The sequence below is a fragment of the Indicator indicator genome, chromosome 5, assembly GCF_027791375.1.
Source record: "Indicator indicator isolate 239-I01 chromosome 5, UM_Iind_1.1, whole genome shotgun sequence".
Classification (NCBI taxonomy): domain Eukaryota; kingdom Metazoa; phylum Chordata; class Aves; order Piciformes; family Indicatoridae; genus Indicator; species Indicator indicator.
Genome location: NC_072014.1, coordinates 31,825,250 through 31,845,578, shown reverse-complemented (window position 1 = coordinate 31,845,578; position 20,329 = coordinate 31,825,250). Strand labels below are relative to the sequence as shown.

At 38.8% G+C, this 20,329-nt stretch overlaps 1 protein-coding gene across 1 annotated transcript in view; it reads right to left on the bottom strand.

Annotated features, from left to right (window-relative positions):
* KALRN (kalirin RhoGEF kinase) overlaps positions 1-20,329 on the bottom strand; it is a 507,955-nt gene that overhangs the window by 305,755 nt on the left and 181,871 nt on the right. Inside the window, exon 4 of the mRNA XM_054381250.1 lies at positions 3,615-3,807. Within this exon, the coding sequence (XP_054237225.1) occupies positions 3,615-3,807 (193 nt within the window). The remainder of the gene's footprint in view (positions 1-3,614; positions 3,808-20,329) is intronic.

Sequence of the window (20,329 nt, the reverse complement as noted above, 5' to 3'; positions counted from 1 at the left end):
GACATGATATTTGCTGGAGTAATATCTACCTTTCTCAGCTGGCCTGGTTATCAAGAATATATAGTGAGAATGCTTCTGTCATAGATTAACTCTGTGGGACACTGAAGACTTCTTACTGCAGCTGTTGGATATCTGGATATGATTGCTCACTGAACAGGTACATTGTAGAGCAGGGATTCCTCTCCGTTTTTTGCACTCAGGCTAGTGGCTATATAGCAGCAAAAGTTTTAGGCACAAGAACTGAGGCAGGTATTGTGATTTGCCAAAACACAGAATATGCTGGAGTTTTCTTCCAGATTATTCCAGTTGGCTTTTGCCCCAGGCAGAAGTCTTTCATATTAGTAATATCTAATGTAATTAGCCAAAATCAATGTAAAAGTGAAATGTCATTGGAGTATTAACAATTAGAATTTATTGCTAATAGAAATAGCTGCTCATGAATCATACACAATCAATGAGAGATGGTTTTAATTCATTTAGACTCAGTAATCAATGACAGAGAAATGCACAGTGTACCCAGAAAGCAGATTACGGTTTAAGGACACAAAACCTCATGGCTATTTCCATTAATTTCAACCTTTTTTGTTTTCCCCCTGAAAACGAGCATAGCATTTCATATGTAACTAGAGATTTCTAGTGCTGTCATGTTAACACCCAAGTTGGCAGCCCTTAAAGGCTTGTGATGTTCATCAGTGACTGCACATCTATCCCCTTAAGATCAAGATTCTAAAGAATGTCAGCATTTGTGCTCTTTAGAAATAGAGGCACCCAATAATCACAGCAATCTTGTAAAAGTCATCTACAAAGAAAAATACTCTAAGTCCTGTCCATTATCCTGAATCTTGTCCAAAACTGCAGGCTTCTCACTGGTCTAAAGTTAATAATAAGGTTTTTCTTCCAGTTTGTATCCATCTAAAAATATCAGGCATTCTGCAATGCATTAAAGTGGGATTGCATTGAACTATTGCTCAGCAGAAATATTATTTCAAAACTTTTTTGCAATGTTCCTGGATTTGGAGAAGAGGGAGGACAGAGGAAAGGTAAGTATGTACCTTCAGAAGGAGTTCAGATTTCTAAGCCTTTTGACCTGGACACTAATCTCTTGAAGATAATTCAATTTAGAGTTTAACTGCATGTCAAGAAAAGGCTTCCCTTCATGGGTAACATCTGGGCATCCCCCCTGCAGTGTGTCAAGCAAGCATTGATCTTATCATGAATGAAATCTAGCATGATTTCATTTCATGAATTCTGCATTGGATTTCTTTATTGAGATTTGTTTACTTAAGGAGTTTTTTAAACTCTCATGAAAACAGCCTTAGTTAGACAAGTAGGTGGTTAAACAAAGTAGCTGTTTCTCAGGCATCACCCACCTTTCCTTTAGAAATCATGTTTTAAAGTGCTGCTCACTATTTAAACCTTTTTGGTAGGACAAAGAAAATAATGTTGAAGGCATCTCTGAACTAATGCTAACTAGGCTGCCTGTTTTCATTGTGTAATGATCTGTGAGCATGCTTCACTCTCTGGACTGTGGCACAGAATAATTCTGCCACAGTCTTACAACACAAAATCCAGATCATCAACCTCAACTAAAGGTCATAACACTGCCCTGGCATATGCATAATGGTTCCATTAGGCTCAAAAGCAGAGTCTGGCCTTAAAACTGCACTGATTGTTGCTGAGTTTGTAGATAGGAGCAATTCAACAGAGATTTACTTTGCTTTCCACTGCAGTCTGTTCCTGCCAAGGATCTCATGTTTGATCAGAGCTGTGGGAAATCACCACAATGGTTCAGTGCAGAAAGGGTACCTGTGTGCTGCCCACATAAATCAAATAAATGAGTCACGTTGACCTGTGTTGCTTATTTGATGCTCCCAGTTCTTCATACAAGGCAGCATGAGCAGCTTCAGACTCAGAGCCTACTGATAAGCAGTAGCATCTATAAGAGTCCTTTAAAAAAAAAGTTCTTGGATTATGGTGTAAATATTGCAGGGGGTCTATTGTATGGTGGACCACAACTTAAGCAATATTTTCAAAATCATAGAATTGAAGTACTCATCAGTTCCAAGTGTCTGCAGGTGGTCAAACAGACAGCGAAAGCACTGAGTCTCTTCCTCTGATCCAAAAAATTGTGAACCATTACAGACACCCATGTGAACAGCCCAGCAGACAGACTAAGGCTCAAAGGTACACACACAAAATGAAAACACCTTTAATACATGCCACATGTACAACAAACGAGTCCAGAGCCTTTACATAACAGACTCAGAGTTGTAACTATGAACAACTTAACCACAGTTTAGTCTTTGATATCATAATACCGGCTCCCCCCCCCTCCCCCCCAGTAAAAATACGTCAAGACTCCAGTAAGTATTAATTCATTTATAAAACAAATAAATGTTCTAAAAATGTATATATTTGAACTCTGTTTTGTCACTTCTATGTTTTGAAGTTTTAGGAACACATTACTAAAGCATTGGAGGACTGAAATTCAGGGTTGGATATATGTGCAGAGTGCATTCTCTTAGTCTACCATGGAACTGCCCTTTAGTGTACACACACACACATATATATATATATATATATATATATATAAAAGAGGAGCTCCCCATCCCCTGAAGTTATTCTACTACTGGTCTCTGCACAGGCTCCCTCCTGCTCTATATTGCTCTGTACCCATGCATTTCCTTTCTCCTTCCCACTGCACCGATCTCTCTCACTCCCGCCAGGCAGCACTGCCAACTGTATTGCCCTGTAACTGAGGCTGCTTCTGCCTGGACTGGGGACTTCACCAACTCTGAGGAACCTCTGGAGGTGACATAAAGCTATACTGAAGGCAGCTTTGCTTCCAAAGGTGGATAGGGGACAGCAAGTTATTTTGATGGCCAAGTCATCATAGGTAGCCAAGATGCATTTAAACAAAGCAAAAATTACGACTGGACTGCTTTTTGTGAGGCTTAAATTGTGATAATCATGTACAAGTTTCTTACTGTTCCATATTAGTTGCCCATTGAATCCAAAAGTGCTTTTAAGAAGAGGTGGAAAACATTACACTGATTGAACAGATCTTAAATATATACTTAAATATAGTCTTCAATTGCAGTCAACATTAAGAATGATAGCCAAATTATCTCCTCAGTTCCAGCGATGCAAATTCTGAGTGTTTCTCTGAGATTAATGCATTGGTAGGTAATATAGCCAACAATAGAATAATTTCTCAGCTAGTTTTAGGAAAACCCACAACACAGGACTAACTCAAGTCTGGGCATAATTGATATATGAGCCCTTCATGTACCTGGTCTTTAGTATACTGACTGATTTGTCTGGGTTTTTTTCTGGGAGAAACAAAGGAAAGAGTGAATGTAACATCACCAAAAACAAATGCAAAAAAACCCCCACCCTCACCAGTACATGAAATTCTGAGATGAAGCAGGCACCCCATTCCATTAGTGTGTTCAGAAAGCAAACTGCTGCCAGAGCATCAGCCCACTCTGGCAAACAGTTCTCAGATGTGGGTTTTTTTTTTATTCTCATTCATAGGCTTTGGGATTTATGTTGTTTTTTTTCCATGAACAAAACTTCTTATCAGAGAAAATGCTTTACCATGTAGCTCTCACCTCAAAGATGAACTTGGAACTGCCAAAGTTCGTTTTCTGCTTCTGCCAGAAATTATCAGGCTTTATAATCAGAGCAACATGAATCTCAGCAGGAAAGGCTTCTTGAAGGGTTTTTAGGAGAGGCTTGATCAAATCCCATTTGGATCCCCGCATATCGATAATAACAGTGAATCCTCGCTTACAAACATCTTCGCTGTGGGGATAAAAGCATATCAAGATAATTAATATTGTAGATAGTCAAACCAGGACTTAACTTTTGTTGCTAGTGTTCAACACTCCAGAGCAAAGCAGGAGATAATATACTTCAAAAGAAAAGGCAAAAGATATTACAGCATAAAGACTGCAAGAAAGGCCATATTAATTTTACCATAATCTAATTTATATGAAATTCAAGTGTATGTTACAGTTTAATTTCCCAATTTCCCAAATGCAATTCAGATTTTCACTGAAAACATAGATACTTTCACACAGTTGAAAATAGAATCAAATTATTTCTGTGTGCACACGACAGATTCTGCTTTCAACATGTTAAGTTCAATCCACAGCCAAAGCCAAACAGCGGTATTCAGCCTTGATGTGGCCCTGGGCAGCATGATCTAGTTGGAGGTGTCCCTCCTCACTGCAAGGGGGTTGGACAAGGTGACCTTTGAGAGTTCCTTCCAAACCAATGCAATTTGTGAATCCTGTGTCTCAACACTGATGGCTACTTGTAAACTGAGAGTCTTCATTTTTAGAGGCCCCTTTAAGGGCTTTTTTAGAAGTTAATTTTCAAAAAAGTGGCTGGCAGATATTTCTTGAAAGGAAGGTTCTTGTGACAAAGCATGGACACTGTTTAAGTTGGGGCCCTTTTCCCTCCTGATTGATCTTCCAAATGTTGCAGGGCCTTTTTCAATCTGCATTTACACTTTTTTGCCAGCCTGTGCTCCTCCCTTCTGAAAAGTTCAAGACAGTTATCTGGCCTGGTCATTGGCAATGCATGGGGCCCAGCAGCACCACATCATTAGTCTGCAAACATATTTTTCCTTTATCCTCAGGAGAAGAGAGGAGAAATAATAAGAGAACATGCTGATTCAAATCAAATCTGGGCAGCTTTCAGCATAGCTTTTCCAGGGACACTGTTCCCCAGAAAATGAGGTATGGCTCAAAAGTATCATTCTCTATCTGCAGCATCCAACATCTGATGAGATTTAGGATGTGTCTACTCTCACTGATCAATATACCTGCCATGCATGGTGTTGAAGGCATGAGAGCAGACACCAGTCTACTTGAGGCCTCAAGCTCTTGCACAAAATGTGAAGCTACCTATCTCCAGCAATATTATTGTTGTGGCAAATGATTAAAAGCCATTGGTGACCCACTAAAAATGCCTGAATGGTCTACTAATGATCTGATTTTTCTCTTTTTTTTTCACATGGAATGAAGGTCACAGCCTTTTCCACCAGGGGAAAAGCTGTTGCAAGAAAGAAGTGTGGAAAGAAGAAGATGAAAACAGAAAGAACAGTTGAGAAAGGAGGGAAGTGTGGCAGAATATGAATATATTTTGTATAGTACATGCAACAGTGAAGTACAGAAGAAGAAATCCTTTCCTACAGTAATACAGTACCTCTGACCTTTCTGCAAACTGGCCATCAACATAAATAGGATCAATAATGCAGACATAAGAGCGTTTGTAAGACAGCCTAAAATATCAAGTGCTGATAGCACTGGAATGAATCTGAAATATGCTGAAGACTGATACTATCAAGTATGGTTATAACACAGAAATTGTGAGACTGATCAGCCTCCACACAAATACACTCAGTGCACAAACACACAGGACAATTTTCACTATACCTCTCTAAATTCTTAAAGCACTCTTTTTGCTAATAAGATGCAGCTCCTACACATCTCACTGAATACAACTCTGTAAAGCCTACAACTAGATTTCTGGACTGGATCAAGGACAGGGATATCCATCATAGGAGGCACACTGGATTAATCTATGGAACTCAAAAATAAACGCCCTTAGTGATTTTACTAGTGCCTAGAAAGATATGTGCATACATGGACCACCTCATGGCAAGGTGGATTTTGCCACATTAAAAGAGAGTTTGAACAGTCTCAACTTAGTTCCAGGAAGGAGCAGTGAAAGCTGACAAGCTTGGTCCTCTGCCTTAACGTTATTGACACATCCAGAGCACATTGTGTACAGCAGTCAGTGCAAAGAAAAACTAGGGAGACTGGGCACTCCCAAACCCTGTCAGAAATATAGATCTTTTTATTCTCTTTTTACCTACTGCTGAAAGGTCAGACATCTGATCCTTCCATACTAATGCCAAAAAGGCTGTAAAAGAAGCTTTGTTGGTGGTGCTACTGCCTCTTGCCCTTTGCAACAAGAGCTGAGACAAAGAATCACATCAGAAAGGGATGAATAGAAGTTCTGTGTTTTGGCTTTGGAGAGACGTGCCTTCAAGAGCACTTACACTATACAAGCAAGCAGTCAGATACTTATCAGGTACTAATAGCTGAGAGAAAAAAAGAGGGAGATAAATTCTTCAGGGCAGGGGTCATCTGCCATGCTGTGTCTGTCTAGAGAACCTTGCCTTGCTGGAGGTCTCCAGGCACCTACACTCATAGCACAGTCTTCAGCTGTCCAGAATGAATTTTTAAAAACTACTCTTCAGGAAACTATAAATGCAAATCCAAAGAATTAAAAATATTGACTAATAACAGTTTGCAAAACCAGAGCACATACATGGAAGTACAAAAGGGTTACCTAAATGTGGGGATACTTCATAGGCAATTTAGTTTAAAAACCCTAAAAATGCCCAAAATTTAAAGTCGTAATATCCAAATAGTTACAGCTATAGATGAAATCCAAAACAAGTTGGCCTTGGGTAGGCACAATGAAGCACCCTGAAACTCTGGTAAGTCACAGCAATCTGTGAAGTCTTGTAATCTTTGACAGTCATTTTTCTTCAGTTACCTAAATGTACATTGAGGAAATGACCGTAGGTTCCCTTTGAATAGTCTAGCCATACTTATTAAAGTTATTGATTAAAAGCAACAACTCCAACTCTTCCCAGTTTAGCAACTAGTCTAGAAAAGCATCAGTAACAATCAAGCTTCCTCCACACTGTCTGAGCAAGACATGCTTTATCCCCAACTCAGTCACATAACTCTCACACACAAGGAATCATTTTAGGCTAACAATTAATGATGATTGTGATGCTTAATTTTTTCTGGTATTGACTTTTGACCAAGAACTAGAGAAAACACTCAGATCAAGGTATTTGGACAATCCATCAGCCTTTTGGCTGTGCTCATCTGGACTAGATTTAGAAGGGTGATGTGCACAAAATATTTGATAGTTGATATGTCACTTCAGTTGCTGCACTGCTTTTAAGCAAAGACCAGTTTCTAAATTTACTAAAAATAGCCTAGAATATTTATGAAAGCAATACTTATGAACTGGATTTATTTTTTTATTTTTTAGCATAAAATTGAAACTCAGGAGCAGATGTGATAATTTTGTCAAAATAAATGCCTCTCTTTTGGTTTCTAGGGTACTTTCACAAGGTTATTTTCTCAAATTTCCTCTTTAATTCAGGCACATTCTAAATTATATTTTCTTTGGCAAGAGCTGGCTTGCTGGGTACAAAATTAGTTTAAGGACTTCATGCTTTCTGATTAATCTTTCGAATACCTGTCATTGATTATGCTTATTTTTCATCCTTATGGTCTGGCCAAAGCTTCTGGCATTTAGAAGCTTCAGCACTTGATTAGCTGAAATAACATAATATCTCCATTCTCATTTTGCAGTCGTGAGTTAATGACAAAGAAGCACAGTTAACAAGCCTGTTGGACCACTAAAAGCACAGATCTGACATGTACAGCATCTCATTCAAAATATGATTTGTTAACAGTGAGAGCAAGATCTCCTTTTAAGAAGGGTCAGTGTAACCTTGTCAGGAGATGCCCTCAGCATAACAAGTAGCTCTGCAACCATCAACTTGTAAGCACAAAATCTGCAGGAACTTAATTATTTCTGAGATCACCATTCCTTTGACAAATGTTGCTGTGGTCAGCCAATTGATTCACAAGCTGAGGGTGGAAAAGGGAGAGGAAGAGGACAAAAATGTGCATGTGAAAGCTTTCAAGCACATAATATGATCCCGAAGGCTGCATTTCATACTGAGAACAGACTAACTCCACTGCCTAGCTTCCATATCAAAGTGTGTCAAGGATCATTTCAGCAATTTATCTGCTAATATTTTTTACCAATTAATTTATTTTTTCAGCCATCTTGCCTGTGGTTTCTTTACTCGGCTTGAAAATGAAGCTAGAAGGCAGATGCTTACTGACGTTCTATGTTACCATGTTGAGTCTGATGATCACCCTGTCAATAGGAAACAGTCATACACATTCATAATATACTTTCCAATACATGTAGAGGACTAGATAAAATCTTTTCTAGTAGACCTGTTTGTCAATCAGCACTCCTGAATCAGCATTATTTGGTAAATTATTTTACTCCATTCAATACTTCTCAGCAAAGTGTACCTTGCTCATTAGCAGAGTTACCAGGTATCTTCCTAAGCTTTCACACTGTCTGTCTGAATTGTTACCTGGCATTGCCTAGTCGTTGTAGCTCTTCGGTGTGAGGAGGCAGTTTGGCTTCTCAAAGATCCTAGGACACCTGTGACTACTAGTCCTTACATCTCCCTTACATGCTGGTACCCCAGTGACCAGTGGAGGAATTTAGTGACACACATCCTGAGAAGAACATTACTTTGGAGTAACAACTCACAGAAAGCTCCCACCACAGAACCTCAGCTACCTTCATCCTAAATTTTCATTCTTACATTTCCTAACTTGGTATCACAATCCTTTCTTTTTAGTTAGGGGAGAAAAAGTCATCCAGCCTCCATTTCCAGTAAATCCTTTCTTCCTTACTGTGACCTAAATGTGTTTCTTCTCTTTCAGCACTGAGAAGGAATTGCTCATTCACACTTCTCTTTTTCAAAAAGAGAAAGAAATCGAGGCCAGTCTCACACTGGCTGGAGCTGGACATAAAGCAGCAACCTAGAGAAATTTCAGTGACATGTTGTAAAAGGGTTTGGAGCCAGTGAGGTCCAGTCAGAGACAACCCTCCTGTCTCTGGTTTCCAGCCACTGCTCTTAGGGGACATGAGGTGTGATTGCAAATGGCACAAGAATGCAGATGTCTGAGCTGCACAATGTCCACATTCAACCCCCGCATTTGGCCCCGTGCCAACAGGAGGGAACAGAAGGACAGAAAAAAAAACCCAATATTTTTTCAGAAGCTAACTGGTGCCAGAATGGGCGCTCCTGCTATTCTCAAGTAAGTAACTTTATTTGGTATTCAAATTTTTACTTCTAAAACTGAATTAGATCTGAAGTCAAAGCAATTCTTTTGTAAAATGCTGTAAGCTAAGAAGACCTCAGACACCAGCTAGTTGTAAGAAAAATTTTTCCCAATATGTAAACATGATCCTGTGAGCTCCTGAGAGTTGTAGTGAGAAGTGCAGGTCTCATATGGTATCTTTGTCAGGATTCAGCACGATTGTGTCGTGCTGTCTTCTGCTCAGGTAAAAATCCTCATCTACATCATTACCCCTTAGACCAGAACTGGAACCCAGAGCTCTGCAGGCATTTGTCCTCCTATTTAATTGAGCAAATAAACACCATTTGAGAAGCTTCCTGTCTTCATTCAAATAGCAACGATATAAAACACAGCTGTGTCCAAGAATGCATAATTGCAGCTGTAAAAGCCAAATCTGGAGGATGAATATTACAATTTTTCACGTTCCTATTAAGTTTCTGCTGGTAAATTATGGCTTCATATAAACCCATTTACCCTCTTCTCCTTTTGTTGTTGCACATTTACTATATTTGGATAAATATCTGGCAGGTCTTCCTTGAAACAGCTGCTGAGACAAACACAAAATTAATCAGGGCTTTGTTTTTATTGAAGCATGGCTACATTTAAAGATTTGTTACTACAACAAAAAAAAATTGAACAGTAAGTACCATTCAACTATCTCTTGAGCATTTGAAGTCTTGTATTTGAGACGATTTAGCAGAAAGAAGACAAAAACCCTTTACTAAATGAAAATTACATGTTATTGATATTTGCTAAAAAAAAAAGTAAATATTTCAAAGTTGTGTTGAAATATAAACAAATCATCCTTGAAAAGGTTTGGATGAGCAGACTATTAAGAATATGTTTGGAGATTCAAAGCCATTAGATTCCAGGTGAGAAAGAAATATATATGGTTGCACTTAGCACAGTCAAACCAGTAAGACTTGAAAAACAAATACATCTTTTTGTATTTAAAGCAAGAAGAACAGGAAGTCCATTTCACATGCAGTTGCTATAAAGTTTATTCTGCAGCCAAGACTGCCAGATTTTCACATAAGGAAACAGATACTTTATCTGGGCAATGACTGGTTGGGGCTCTTAGACCTGGGATTCTGATTTACCAGTTCAAGGCATCAGTGACTTCACAACTGAGTGAATGGAGAATGGTGAACAGCTCCAGGTATTCAAGTCGTCATAGTAAAACACTCACCTCGGAACGGAAAGTCCCCAGAATGCAAGCATGTACATTTCATTGAAATGAGTTGTGGGAGGCAGAGTTACCCATAGTGAAAAGACCTTTTCTAGCATAAATAAATCTGCAAACATGTTCAGCTCATGCAGAGAATGATTAATGTAGGTTTAAACAGTCAGCAGCACCTGGTGAAATCACACATGTGTCCAGTGGCAGACAGCATGCCAAACTCGCTCCTGATGTAAGCAGGTATAACTGCTCTGGGGACTAGCACACTTGTTCCAGGGCTCAGCTGGGCTCACAGATGATGACAGGAATAAATACTCTTCCAAGATACTAAAATTACTTTTCCTAAGTGGCATTGACATTTCTTGTGGTAAGCACTCCTCAGTTCTTGTATGCTGCTCCTGGCAGTATGGGAGAGCAATGGAGAGCAATGTACATCCATGTAAAGAAGAGCTCTAATTAAAATAAGAAACTAAGGAGAGAAGATGAAAAATTGCACATTAATTCCAAATTAGATGTTTCATGATGAGTGCAGGTTATTCTGAGAATGTGTACTGAATTTAAAACTCAAAGGCTTTCATAACAGCAAAATACTCTGTTTAGGCCCTTTCAGATGAAATGCCTTCTTGTAATTCTTCCCCCACTGCCTTTTGAACTTTATCAAACCAAAATATTTTGACCAACATAGTATTTGAGGGGTATTCTTGGTGAGAAATTTCAAAGCTTTTGGATTTGTCCTCATATAAAAATCTGCACTTCAAAATAGCAGATTCTTCCAAATAATAACTAAGTGGGCTTCTGCCCATTTGCTGTGCAGGGTTCAGTGTTAGATGTGCTTTGCACTTTTAATCTCCTAAGCAGAAGTGATATGACCACTCTTTGAAGCATACAAGATTTTGGCCAGAATCCACATACTGTATTCAAGTGCATCTGTTAGGATGAAAGATTGAGTACTACATCCCAGAAACAATGTGAGGTCCCTGAAATAAGTCTGTTTTGCTAAGACACTACATGAGAATTTGAATTCTCTTTAGAAGTGTACAATTGGAAAACTGTTGCCTCCATTTTCCTCAGGATGGACAAAGAGCACTGACCATGACTAATAAATCAGTGGGATTTTTTTTTGGGGGGGGGGAGGGGGAGTGTTTTGTTTCTTTTTTTATCTCCACCCATACATGAACAAAGCTGGATTTTGTAGGCACAATGATTTACCCAAAATAGTTCACTTATCAGATAGATACTTCCTGCCATGCCAGGCTGGGTGAAGACTGCCTGTGGTATTGCATCCAGAAGGCCTTGCTCTGAAGCTACAGAAGCAACCCATGTTTTAAGATACATTTGTACAATCAGTTTTTGCATATTGCTTTACCCAGCAGACTTTATGCATTCTTTCAAATACCTATCATGATGACACTGAGAGGAGAGCAAGTTGCTTTCACTGAGTCCTGAAGAGATGGTGGATACTGTTGTGCTACTCACAATCCAGTTTCAAAACATCTAGCTCATGTTCAATTTTTTTCTGAATTGGTCTCCTGCAAGGCCAGGCTCCCTGTCTTTCTATTTAGCAAAGGGGACTAAGCCTTCTCAAAGAAACCACTTGATGTGAGGTTTTCCTCTTTTTTTGTATGGAGACATAAATGTGTGATAACTGTGTATTTCAAAGTGAATAACTGGGTATTTCAAGGGGAACAGAACACCCAAAAGTTACCACTAACCTCCAGAGGCAGAAAGCTGGATCCTAAGTGCTTCTGGGGATCAAACACAAATCCAACCGTCAAACAATGGGAACAAACCTGGCAATAACCCCACAGGCCTTGACTGAGACTCTGAGCTTCCACTCTGCTTGTTTTCCCAAAAGTACTTGAGTACTTCCAGGGTTGGGCTAGATGATCTTTGGAGGTCCATTCCAACCTAGACCATTCTATGATTGTATTTCTTCATCCTCAGATGCCCTCATTGTACTGAGCTCCGTAGATGACTGTGCATGGTCCCCCATTTTCCAGTGCATCATGCAGAGGCACATTCCCACCCTAATGGGAGCTCACATATTGGTGTCATGCCAATACACTTTTAAGGTTGCCTCCCTTACTATGTTGAATTTCTGTGACAATCACCATCAGTACCTCTTCCCATCAGTCACCACTAATTGGAAAAACCCAGAGCAGCTCTTTAATCAACTAAAGCAGGTTCAGATAAATGCTCTGAAAATTAATTGCCTGTTTTCAATTACCTGCTCCCTTTCCCCTATTAGCTGTATTGCTTCCCCATCAAAAGCACAATAAAACTTCATAGGCAAGTTCATCTACAAGTGAATGCAAGTGACTGTGCATTATCCTACTCATCTCAGGCACTACCCCAGGTAGTGCTTTTCCTGCTGCCAGATCTGAAAAATTTTTGACAGATTAACGTATGCCAGGATAGGAACAACAGGAATCAGCTAGTCAGAAAACTCTTACAACTTATTGCAAATATCAGCCAGCCCATGGTAATAAACATCACAGAGATGATTGAAGGAGCACTGCACCTAAGGATATTTGGCCTCACACTGAATGGCTCATTTGATCTGGCAGAGACAAATCAAAGGTATGTCAGAGGCCACATCTATGGGGTTTCCTACCTGTGAGTTAAACTAATGCAGTATGACAGCCTGTGTAGAAATGGGCCCAATGCAGTGGGTTTCTTAGTAAGTTGAGCCATCATAGCCACCCCCACCACAGACAACAACAGGTGAGAAACAGCAGAAAGCATTTCACAGTCATTCTGCACAGCTCTGGCCACATATCGGACACATCACCCACTATAAGAAAGGCCTATTAAATATAACTCCCTGATACTGAGATACCACAAACAGAGGTAAGCATTTTCCTTTCAGATTCAGAATTTCCTTTCAGGTTCAGAATTTATTCACTTTGTACATCTGGTTGGAACACTGAAGTCCAGGGGCTGAGACTGAGCATCAGGTGATCCTAGCTGGGTTGTTCACCTCCTTCTTGCGTTTCTGTGTTACAGCTCAACTATATCTCTTTTTGTTTGTTTGTTTGTTTTTCATCTGTAAAGTAGGTGTTACTTCCAATGACTGCATTACATCTGCCACATTTTCAGACAGACACAAGTAGGAGACATAACTGAAGAACTACAAATTGCAAATAGTCACAGCCACTTCATGGTTAATTCACAAAAGCTTAAGAGAGATCACTTAATAATCTAAGCATGTGCTTATTTATCCTTGCTGGGCTATATTCTCTGATACACGTGTGCTGATTTTATATAGGGAGCATTTATTGCTCTATACATATGCTTATCTAATTGTACTGAGTACACATGCTTTGTTAAACTCATAAATGAGCACATTTATGGGTCTATGTGAAAGTAGAGACCTTCATATTTTATTTATAAAGTGGGACAATAGAACTGCATTGACATAGAACATCCATTTAATTCAGAGGATTTAGGGTCGTCCCACTGATTTTGCTATTTTTTTGCCAGAATCAAAGCTTTTGGTTTTCTTAATTAGATTTCCAGCCCATCTGCTTGCAAAGATAGTCTTGACAATATAAACTAATGCACATTTGTCTTGCTGAGTCTGCAGCCAGTGGAAAAAAACAATGAGACTAGGGGAACAGTGAACTTGCACCCTCCATCTTATTGTGGTGTTAACTAAAAAGCCAGTTCTGACTGTCTAAATACCAGGATTCTTAACTATTTAATTGCCACCAAATCTACAGATAAAATATTTCTCAGTGCCCTGAATTGTTCACATAAGATCTTTCCTATTTTGCTGACCATGCTGTACAATTCAGGCTGCCAATTAGGACCAGGCAAGTACTTGATCAAATAGATAATGCCTTCAATTACAATCAAGGATTTTGCTCCTTTTTTAATGTGTGGAGTAAAAGCACAAATCACAACATAATCAGACAACTAAAGGATTGCAAAACCACAATTATTTCATATTTGATGTAGAACACACAGGAACACTAGCCTAATATATAATTTAAAGTGCTTTATTATATAAAACTAAGGAAAACAGATAAAAATCTCTGTTGCTATGACACGTTTTACAAACAGCATAGAAAACATAGTTCAGATAAACTCAGACAGTTTCCTACTGCTTGAAAAAATAATAATACCGCACTGGTCTCTTTTGAGAATACAAAGTCATAGTATTTCAATGCTAAAATCACCCATGAAAGTAACAATTTTAAAAAGAACTGACTGTTGCTGCATTTTCTGAATCCAAACTTGAATAACTGCTTCAACACTCTTTGATATAAACTCCTAAAATCATTAACAATGTGTGGCTTTTGTCACACAGGTTGTTGATACCTGAAGATAAAGAGGCAAGATTGAGTCTGAGTTTATGACAGTGGAGGCTGCCTGAACTGCCACATTGCGGGGTTGTTGCATGGCTGCAGTCATACCCTGATACTGGATTTTTAAAGGACAGCAATGTTCAGTGACCATGCATCTTTAATCCTATAGTCTGTCTGATAAAAACATCTTCCATCTGGTTCCTGTTTGTATGGTGGTGCCTCACAATACAGGGAGCTTGATTAAGCAATTAAGATGGTGTATAAAGTACACGTTTACACTTGCTGGATATAGATGCACTTATGTACACACTTGACTGCTTCACTAGAGGAAGATGATAGTACTTAAATAAAAATTAGGAAAAAGGACATGGGAAGGAGAAGCCTGCAGGCCAGGAGGCCTTTTACTGCTTCGGCTGACCTCTTGCATCAATTTCCAAGTTCATTTTAGTTAATTAATGTATTAGCTCAAAAAAGTTCTGATATCCTCCTTCCATTTGTGACTAAGAGCAGACACACTGAATGCATGTTTCCACCTTGATGATTTTCTTCCTATGCCCCTGGCCATTTACACAATGAGTAAATATCTTTCTTGTGTCATGCAAGAGATGTAAGAAAATTGTGGAAAAATCTTGGGCTTGGTGAATGGCTGCCTACACAGATCCCTTCTAGCCTGTTGGCTTGTGATACAATTTTTGCTTGATTCTGTTTGCAGAGCAGATATATATTTCCAGTACATTCAGATTCTGTTAAAGTCAGCTGTAGCCTGGAATAACCAACAGATGAATCCTGTGATTTTCACAAGAGGCACCTATCAAAGGCAGGAAGAACTAATGGTTTTGTAAATCAACCCAGACCCACTCATAAAATTACCCAATATATTTATTTGTTTCCAATTACTTCACAATCAACCAAAAAAAAAAAAAAAGATAGTGACTTCTTTTCTCTTCTCTCTGCCCTATCTAACTAAAATAGTTCATCATTTGCCTTGTTATTACTTGACCAACATTTGAATTTATCTGATGCAAAAGGCAAGTGCCCTGCACGTTACTTTTAGCATTGGAAGAACAAACCTACGTTATAAGAATGCTGTCATAACCTGTTGCATCATCTTTCATCCTGAAGGATCCTTAAGTATCTTAGAGAGCTAGAGGGCCTAGTATTATGCTTTAGAGTATTTCATTCTACACCAAAACAAGAGGAAACTGCCTTTTTGTATGGAACTTGAACAAAGAATAAAATACACCCCAGAAGAGCTTTGACAATTTCCTTTGGAAAAGAACTTAATTTTTGGCCAGGATCATGAGAAATATACGAGAAGAAAAGCAAAGATTTAAAAAAACTACATGCCAAAAAAATGTTCACAGGTGCAGGAATTAGACTATTAAGTGACTTTTGGCATCTTTTCAAGGCAGCATGAACACAGTTGAAATTCTTTTGTGCGTTTGTGTCCTCAGCAAAGGCAGCGGAAATATGCTTTCATTTGTAAAAAAATTATGAGTCAATTACTTCTAAGTGAGCAAAGTAAGCACAACATTGGCAAGATAGACTTCAGCTTCTGGAAATACTGACTTGTCACCAATTTTTAAGGCCCAGAAATGGAGATCGAGAAAATTTTTCGCTGATGCTGTATCTGATACATTTATTTGATTTATATTGCTCCACTTTCTGTACCTTATTCAAACACATCTGCTTTAATTTTGCGAGTACCACTGGGAATGTAAGAAATATGTAATATATTTTTTAACATGAGGGCAATTAGCATGGCATAAATGAAGGCAAATATTTCTAAACCTCATGTCAAAGTCAGAGCAGGTGGATCTTCAAAGCAGCCTCTTTCTCAAAGGTCCTCAGTCGATTTTACCTAGCAAAAACATATGGGTTTTTTCATCTAATTAGTAGTGTCCAACAAGTCACCAGAAAAGTGCTGCCTTTGCTAATATACTACAGGTGTAATTTAGCAGTCCATAAAACTACAGAGATGAAGTGTCCTACAGAATTAATTCCTAAACGAAAATCCCAGGAAACGTTTTTAAACGATCCTGTTTTCCTGTCACCTACCCTACATCATCTGACAGTAAAAAACCATTGAGGTTACTGTTCTGGAAATTAAGGAGGAATTGAGTTTTCCAATTGGTGAGCATGGAATGATATAACAGCTGAATTCTGCCATATGCATGGAGAAGAAAGAAACCCCCAAAAAACCTCACATTTTGCTTATGTATTTGATTCCTAGTCTAACAGTTCATTAACAAAGCAGAGCTTCCAGACATTCTTCCTATGGGTAAGATTGTCTGCTACTTTCCTATGTACATGCATTTTAATTAGATTTTGGAATGGAATCACAACTCCTATCCACAAATCTCCAGTGGGAAGGAAAATCTAAACTAATCTGTGATCCCAGAGATGTTTACTTCTCCAGATGCAGTTTCTGAACTAAATTACAAATATTATAGAAACAGAAGAATTAATAAGTGAAGGGACATAACCACAAAACAGGATGTGATTAATCAGTATTGTAAGAGTTCTGTCTTTTTCCTTCATCATCAAGAGGTATTAAAAATAACAATTTATTGCCTATTTGATTAATTCTTAGATTAAGTTTACGAACAAGGCAGCATTTCCAGCCATTCTTTTGTGTGAATGATGACCCATTTTTTATCAGGTACCTGCTTTTCATTTAGACTGTGTTTTGGAATTACATCTCTTCTTCTACTCTCTAGACTCACTGCATGGCAAAATGGTACTTGTAATGAGACACTTTTATCAAGTTCATTTCCTAAGGTCTGGAGGTGACGCAGTACATAGCCAATTTCTTATGCAGTGTTCCCAAGGCAGTACTGGGAAATGTAACTCTAAAGACCCTGCTTCTCAGAAATGAGAGGTCTAAGCAGTGCATACTATTAAAAGGACCTTTATTTCTGCCTCCTGCAGCATAAGGAGGTATCTCCTATATGGACTGGTAAATTCAGTTTATAGAGTTAAACCAAGTGTGTGTCTTTCCTGATGTTTCAGGATGGCACCTGTCTTCCTGCAAATGTAACCTAAATGGGTGACCTAAATGAAACCTGAGGCTCCCATCTGATTACTGTCTGCAAAGATCACAAAAGACACCAGCAGAGCTGCTAAGGCTGCCAGATAGGAAAGACAATTTTAGTCTCCAATTAGGACTGAGTCACAACAGAACAGTAATGGAAGAAAAAAATCTGCATTGTTGCATTAGCAAAGGACTTTGGCCTCTAGGGCAGTCAACTGTCAAATCACAGAAGATTGAGATAGAAGAGACCTATTAAATCATTCTAGCCAGGGATGTTGTTGGTGCTTTGCCAAGAAAGAATAGTAATCAGTACCATAAGTCTACCTTTCTTGCAGCTAATCTTTCCCTAGCATTAAATTAACATGCAATAAAGAAGAATGGTTGGAAACTATTTTAGAATTTAGAGCATATTTGAAAAATGGAATACAAAAGTCTCCATCTGCTGTTACTGAGGGGACGCCTTTTCCATGTGATACACAAGGGTTAGCGCACAGTAGATGAAATGCACACAGCAAGCCCATTTGGAGCTCTCTAAGGGAAGAAATTCTTATTCCTAGTGGGACATGATGCTTTCCCGTGGAACTGCTCAATACCATGCAACCGCCCTTCAGAACACAGCGTTCCTTCTTAACCTGAAACAAAGTATTTTGCTGTTTGTCCCTCAGGATCACCAAAGCCATTTACCATGCTCTGCAGAACATTAACCTGCAGAGAAAATTTGGACACCCTCCTTGGAGTTCAAAAATATCACAGCCCCATCTGTGGGTACAATGTGTATTTCAAAATGCTATAAAGGTCCTGATAAGGATCCCACCATGCCCATACTGATGCTGTGTTGGTATCCTTAGGAATTGTATTCCTTAAATGTATATATATCTAACAACTGTTTGGACGCTGGTTTAGGACATGAAAGAACAGTTGACTTTTGCCAAGCAATGCTTTTTAACGAGTAATTCTTTCAAACTAAATTTCAAAAAGTAATATTTATTTGATCCTCAATGGCAACGTCAGTAGCAGAATTGTTTGACTTGCCAGATGCTCAAATAAATTAATTAACAATCAAACTTAACTCATTCTTCCACTAAAAGACTAAGTGCTAATATGACTACATTGATATTAGAGATTGCCAATTATTGTATTCCCATGGGAAACAGGGTGATAGAGGAGAGCTACATTGTGTGAACATCACATATGCATTTCAGTAGCGCACAGGAAAGGCATATGAAAACAGCCTGAATTTGGCTGGAGATGAACTGCTTCTGCTGTTAGAGTTTTCAGACAGAGATGCAATTATTTCACAAACCAAATGCTCTAATACAATTTCATTCAATGACTTTCAACAAAAGGACTATACAGCAAAGATGTCCCTTGCAAACGTTACATTGAGCCTGCAGCAAGTTCCTCCTTTCTCATCTGCTTTGCAGTTGGGGTATGTGGAAGAGGTGTAGGATATTTCCCTGAATTCAGTTGCAGAACAAGGGAAAACCATTTTGGTACTCTAGCTTTTTGATGAAGTACCACAAAGGAACTTCCTAAATTGCTGGAAAATTCTCCAGAGCCTAAGGTTTCTCTTTAAACTTAGACATAAAATAAAGCCCAGTGTACACAGGCAGGGAAACCAATGCTCTCCTGTTAACAGTATCAAAATATACTGTGGTACATGTTGCAGACCAGATGATATATGCCAAGCCAAAAGCATATTTGAATTACACTTTTCTGCCTTTCCTTTGGGAGAAGGAGAGATTATAAATTTATCTTTCTTATGTGGGATTTCATTTTGTGTTAAAGTATCTCTCTCGCACTTTGTTTATTTTTTCTTAATCAAAGTAGCCTCACACCACATAGTTACATTTATGTATTACTGCACACAACATTACAGGATCCACAGGGAACTCAGCAGCACTGCCAGGATCCACAAAGAAAACAAAATACCACAGACTGACTTGGTTAGAAGCACCTTGTGGAAAATGAGAAGAAACCACTGATGAGATTTACAACTGTCTACCAAAATTAGATACCAATTCCTTTTGCAAAAAGTAGGGAATTGAACATCCCAGCCTCTGAGACAAAATTTGCCTATCCCAATCCATACTTTCCATGCTACAAGAGCATCAGCCTGCTCAATACCGTGTGTTACCATGAACTGGTTATTCTTGCATTTTAATACGATCCCACTACCACAAAGTAGTGTGCACTTTTATGAGCAGTGGAACTGCCAAAACCTTGGTAGTTGTTTGCACATTGATTCTCCATTGCTTAACAACAAATCTGCCTCTTATGTGATCTGAAGATATCCCCTCTAACTCTACTCTCTAAGAAAGGTTGAGTTCAGACCACCTTTCCCTCTCTGTGGACTCTAATTATGTCTTTTTCCTTGATGTGGCAATCCAGTCTCATTAAATTTGTAGGAATTTAATAGTCTTCTCTGACAGATTTGGTTTAATCAGTGAGTGACTGACAGATAGTGTGATTATGTAAGCTTTTTATCATTTAGAGACAAGGTTGAAAATATATTCTGGAAAACATATCCTCAGTCCTACCCAAGCTGTGCCCTTGGAAATCCAGATCTTGGAACAGCATCCATAACACCGACATCCATCAGTTAGGATAAGGACCCAGCAGACTAGACCAAGACAACCTTCTATAATTCTATGACTCTAGTTCTGTGTCTCCTATTATGTGCTCCATATTGGCACACACAGTAAAGCCCTCATTCATTCTCCATGGGAATTTAGAAGAGCTTTCCATTGACATTAGCATACCTTTGACAATGTTCCCATTACAAAGCAGACTGCAAAGCACAGCA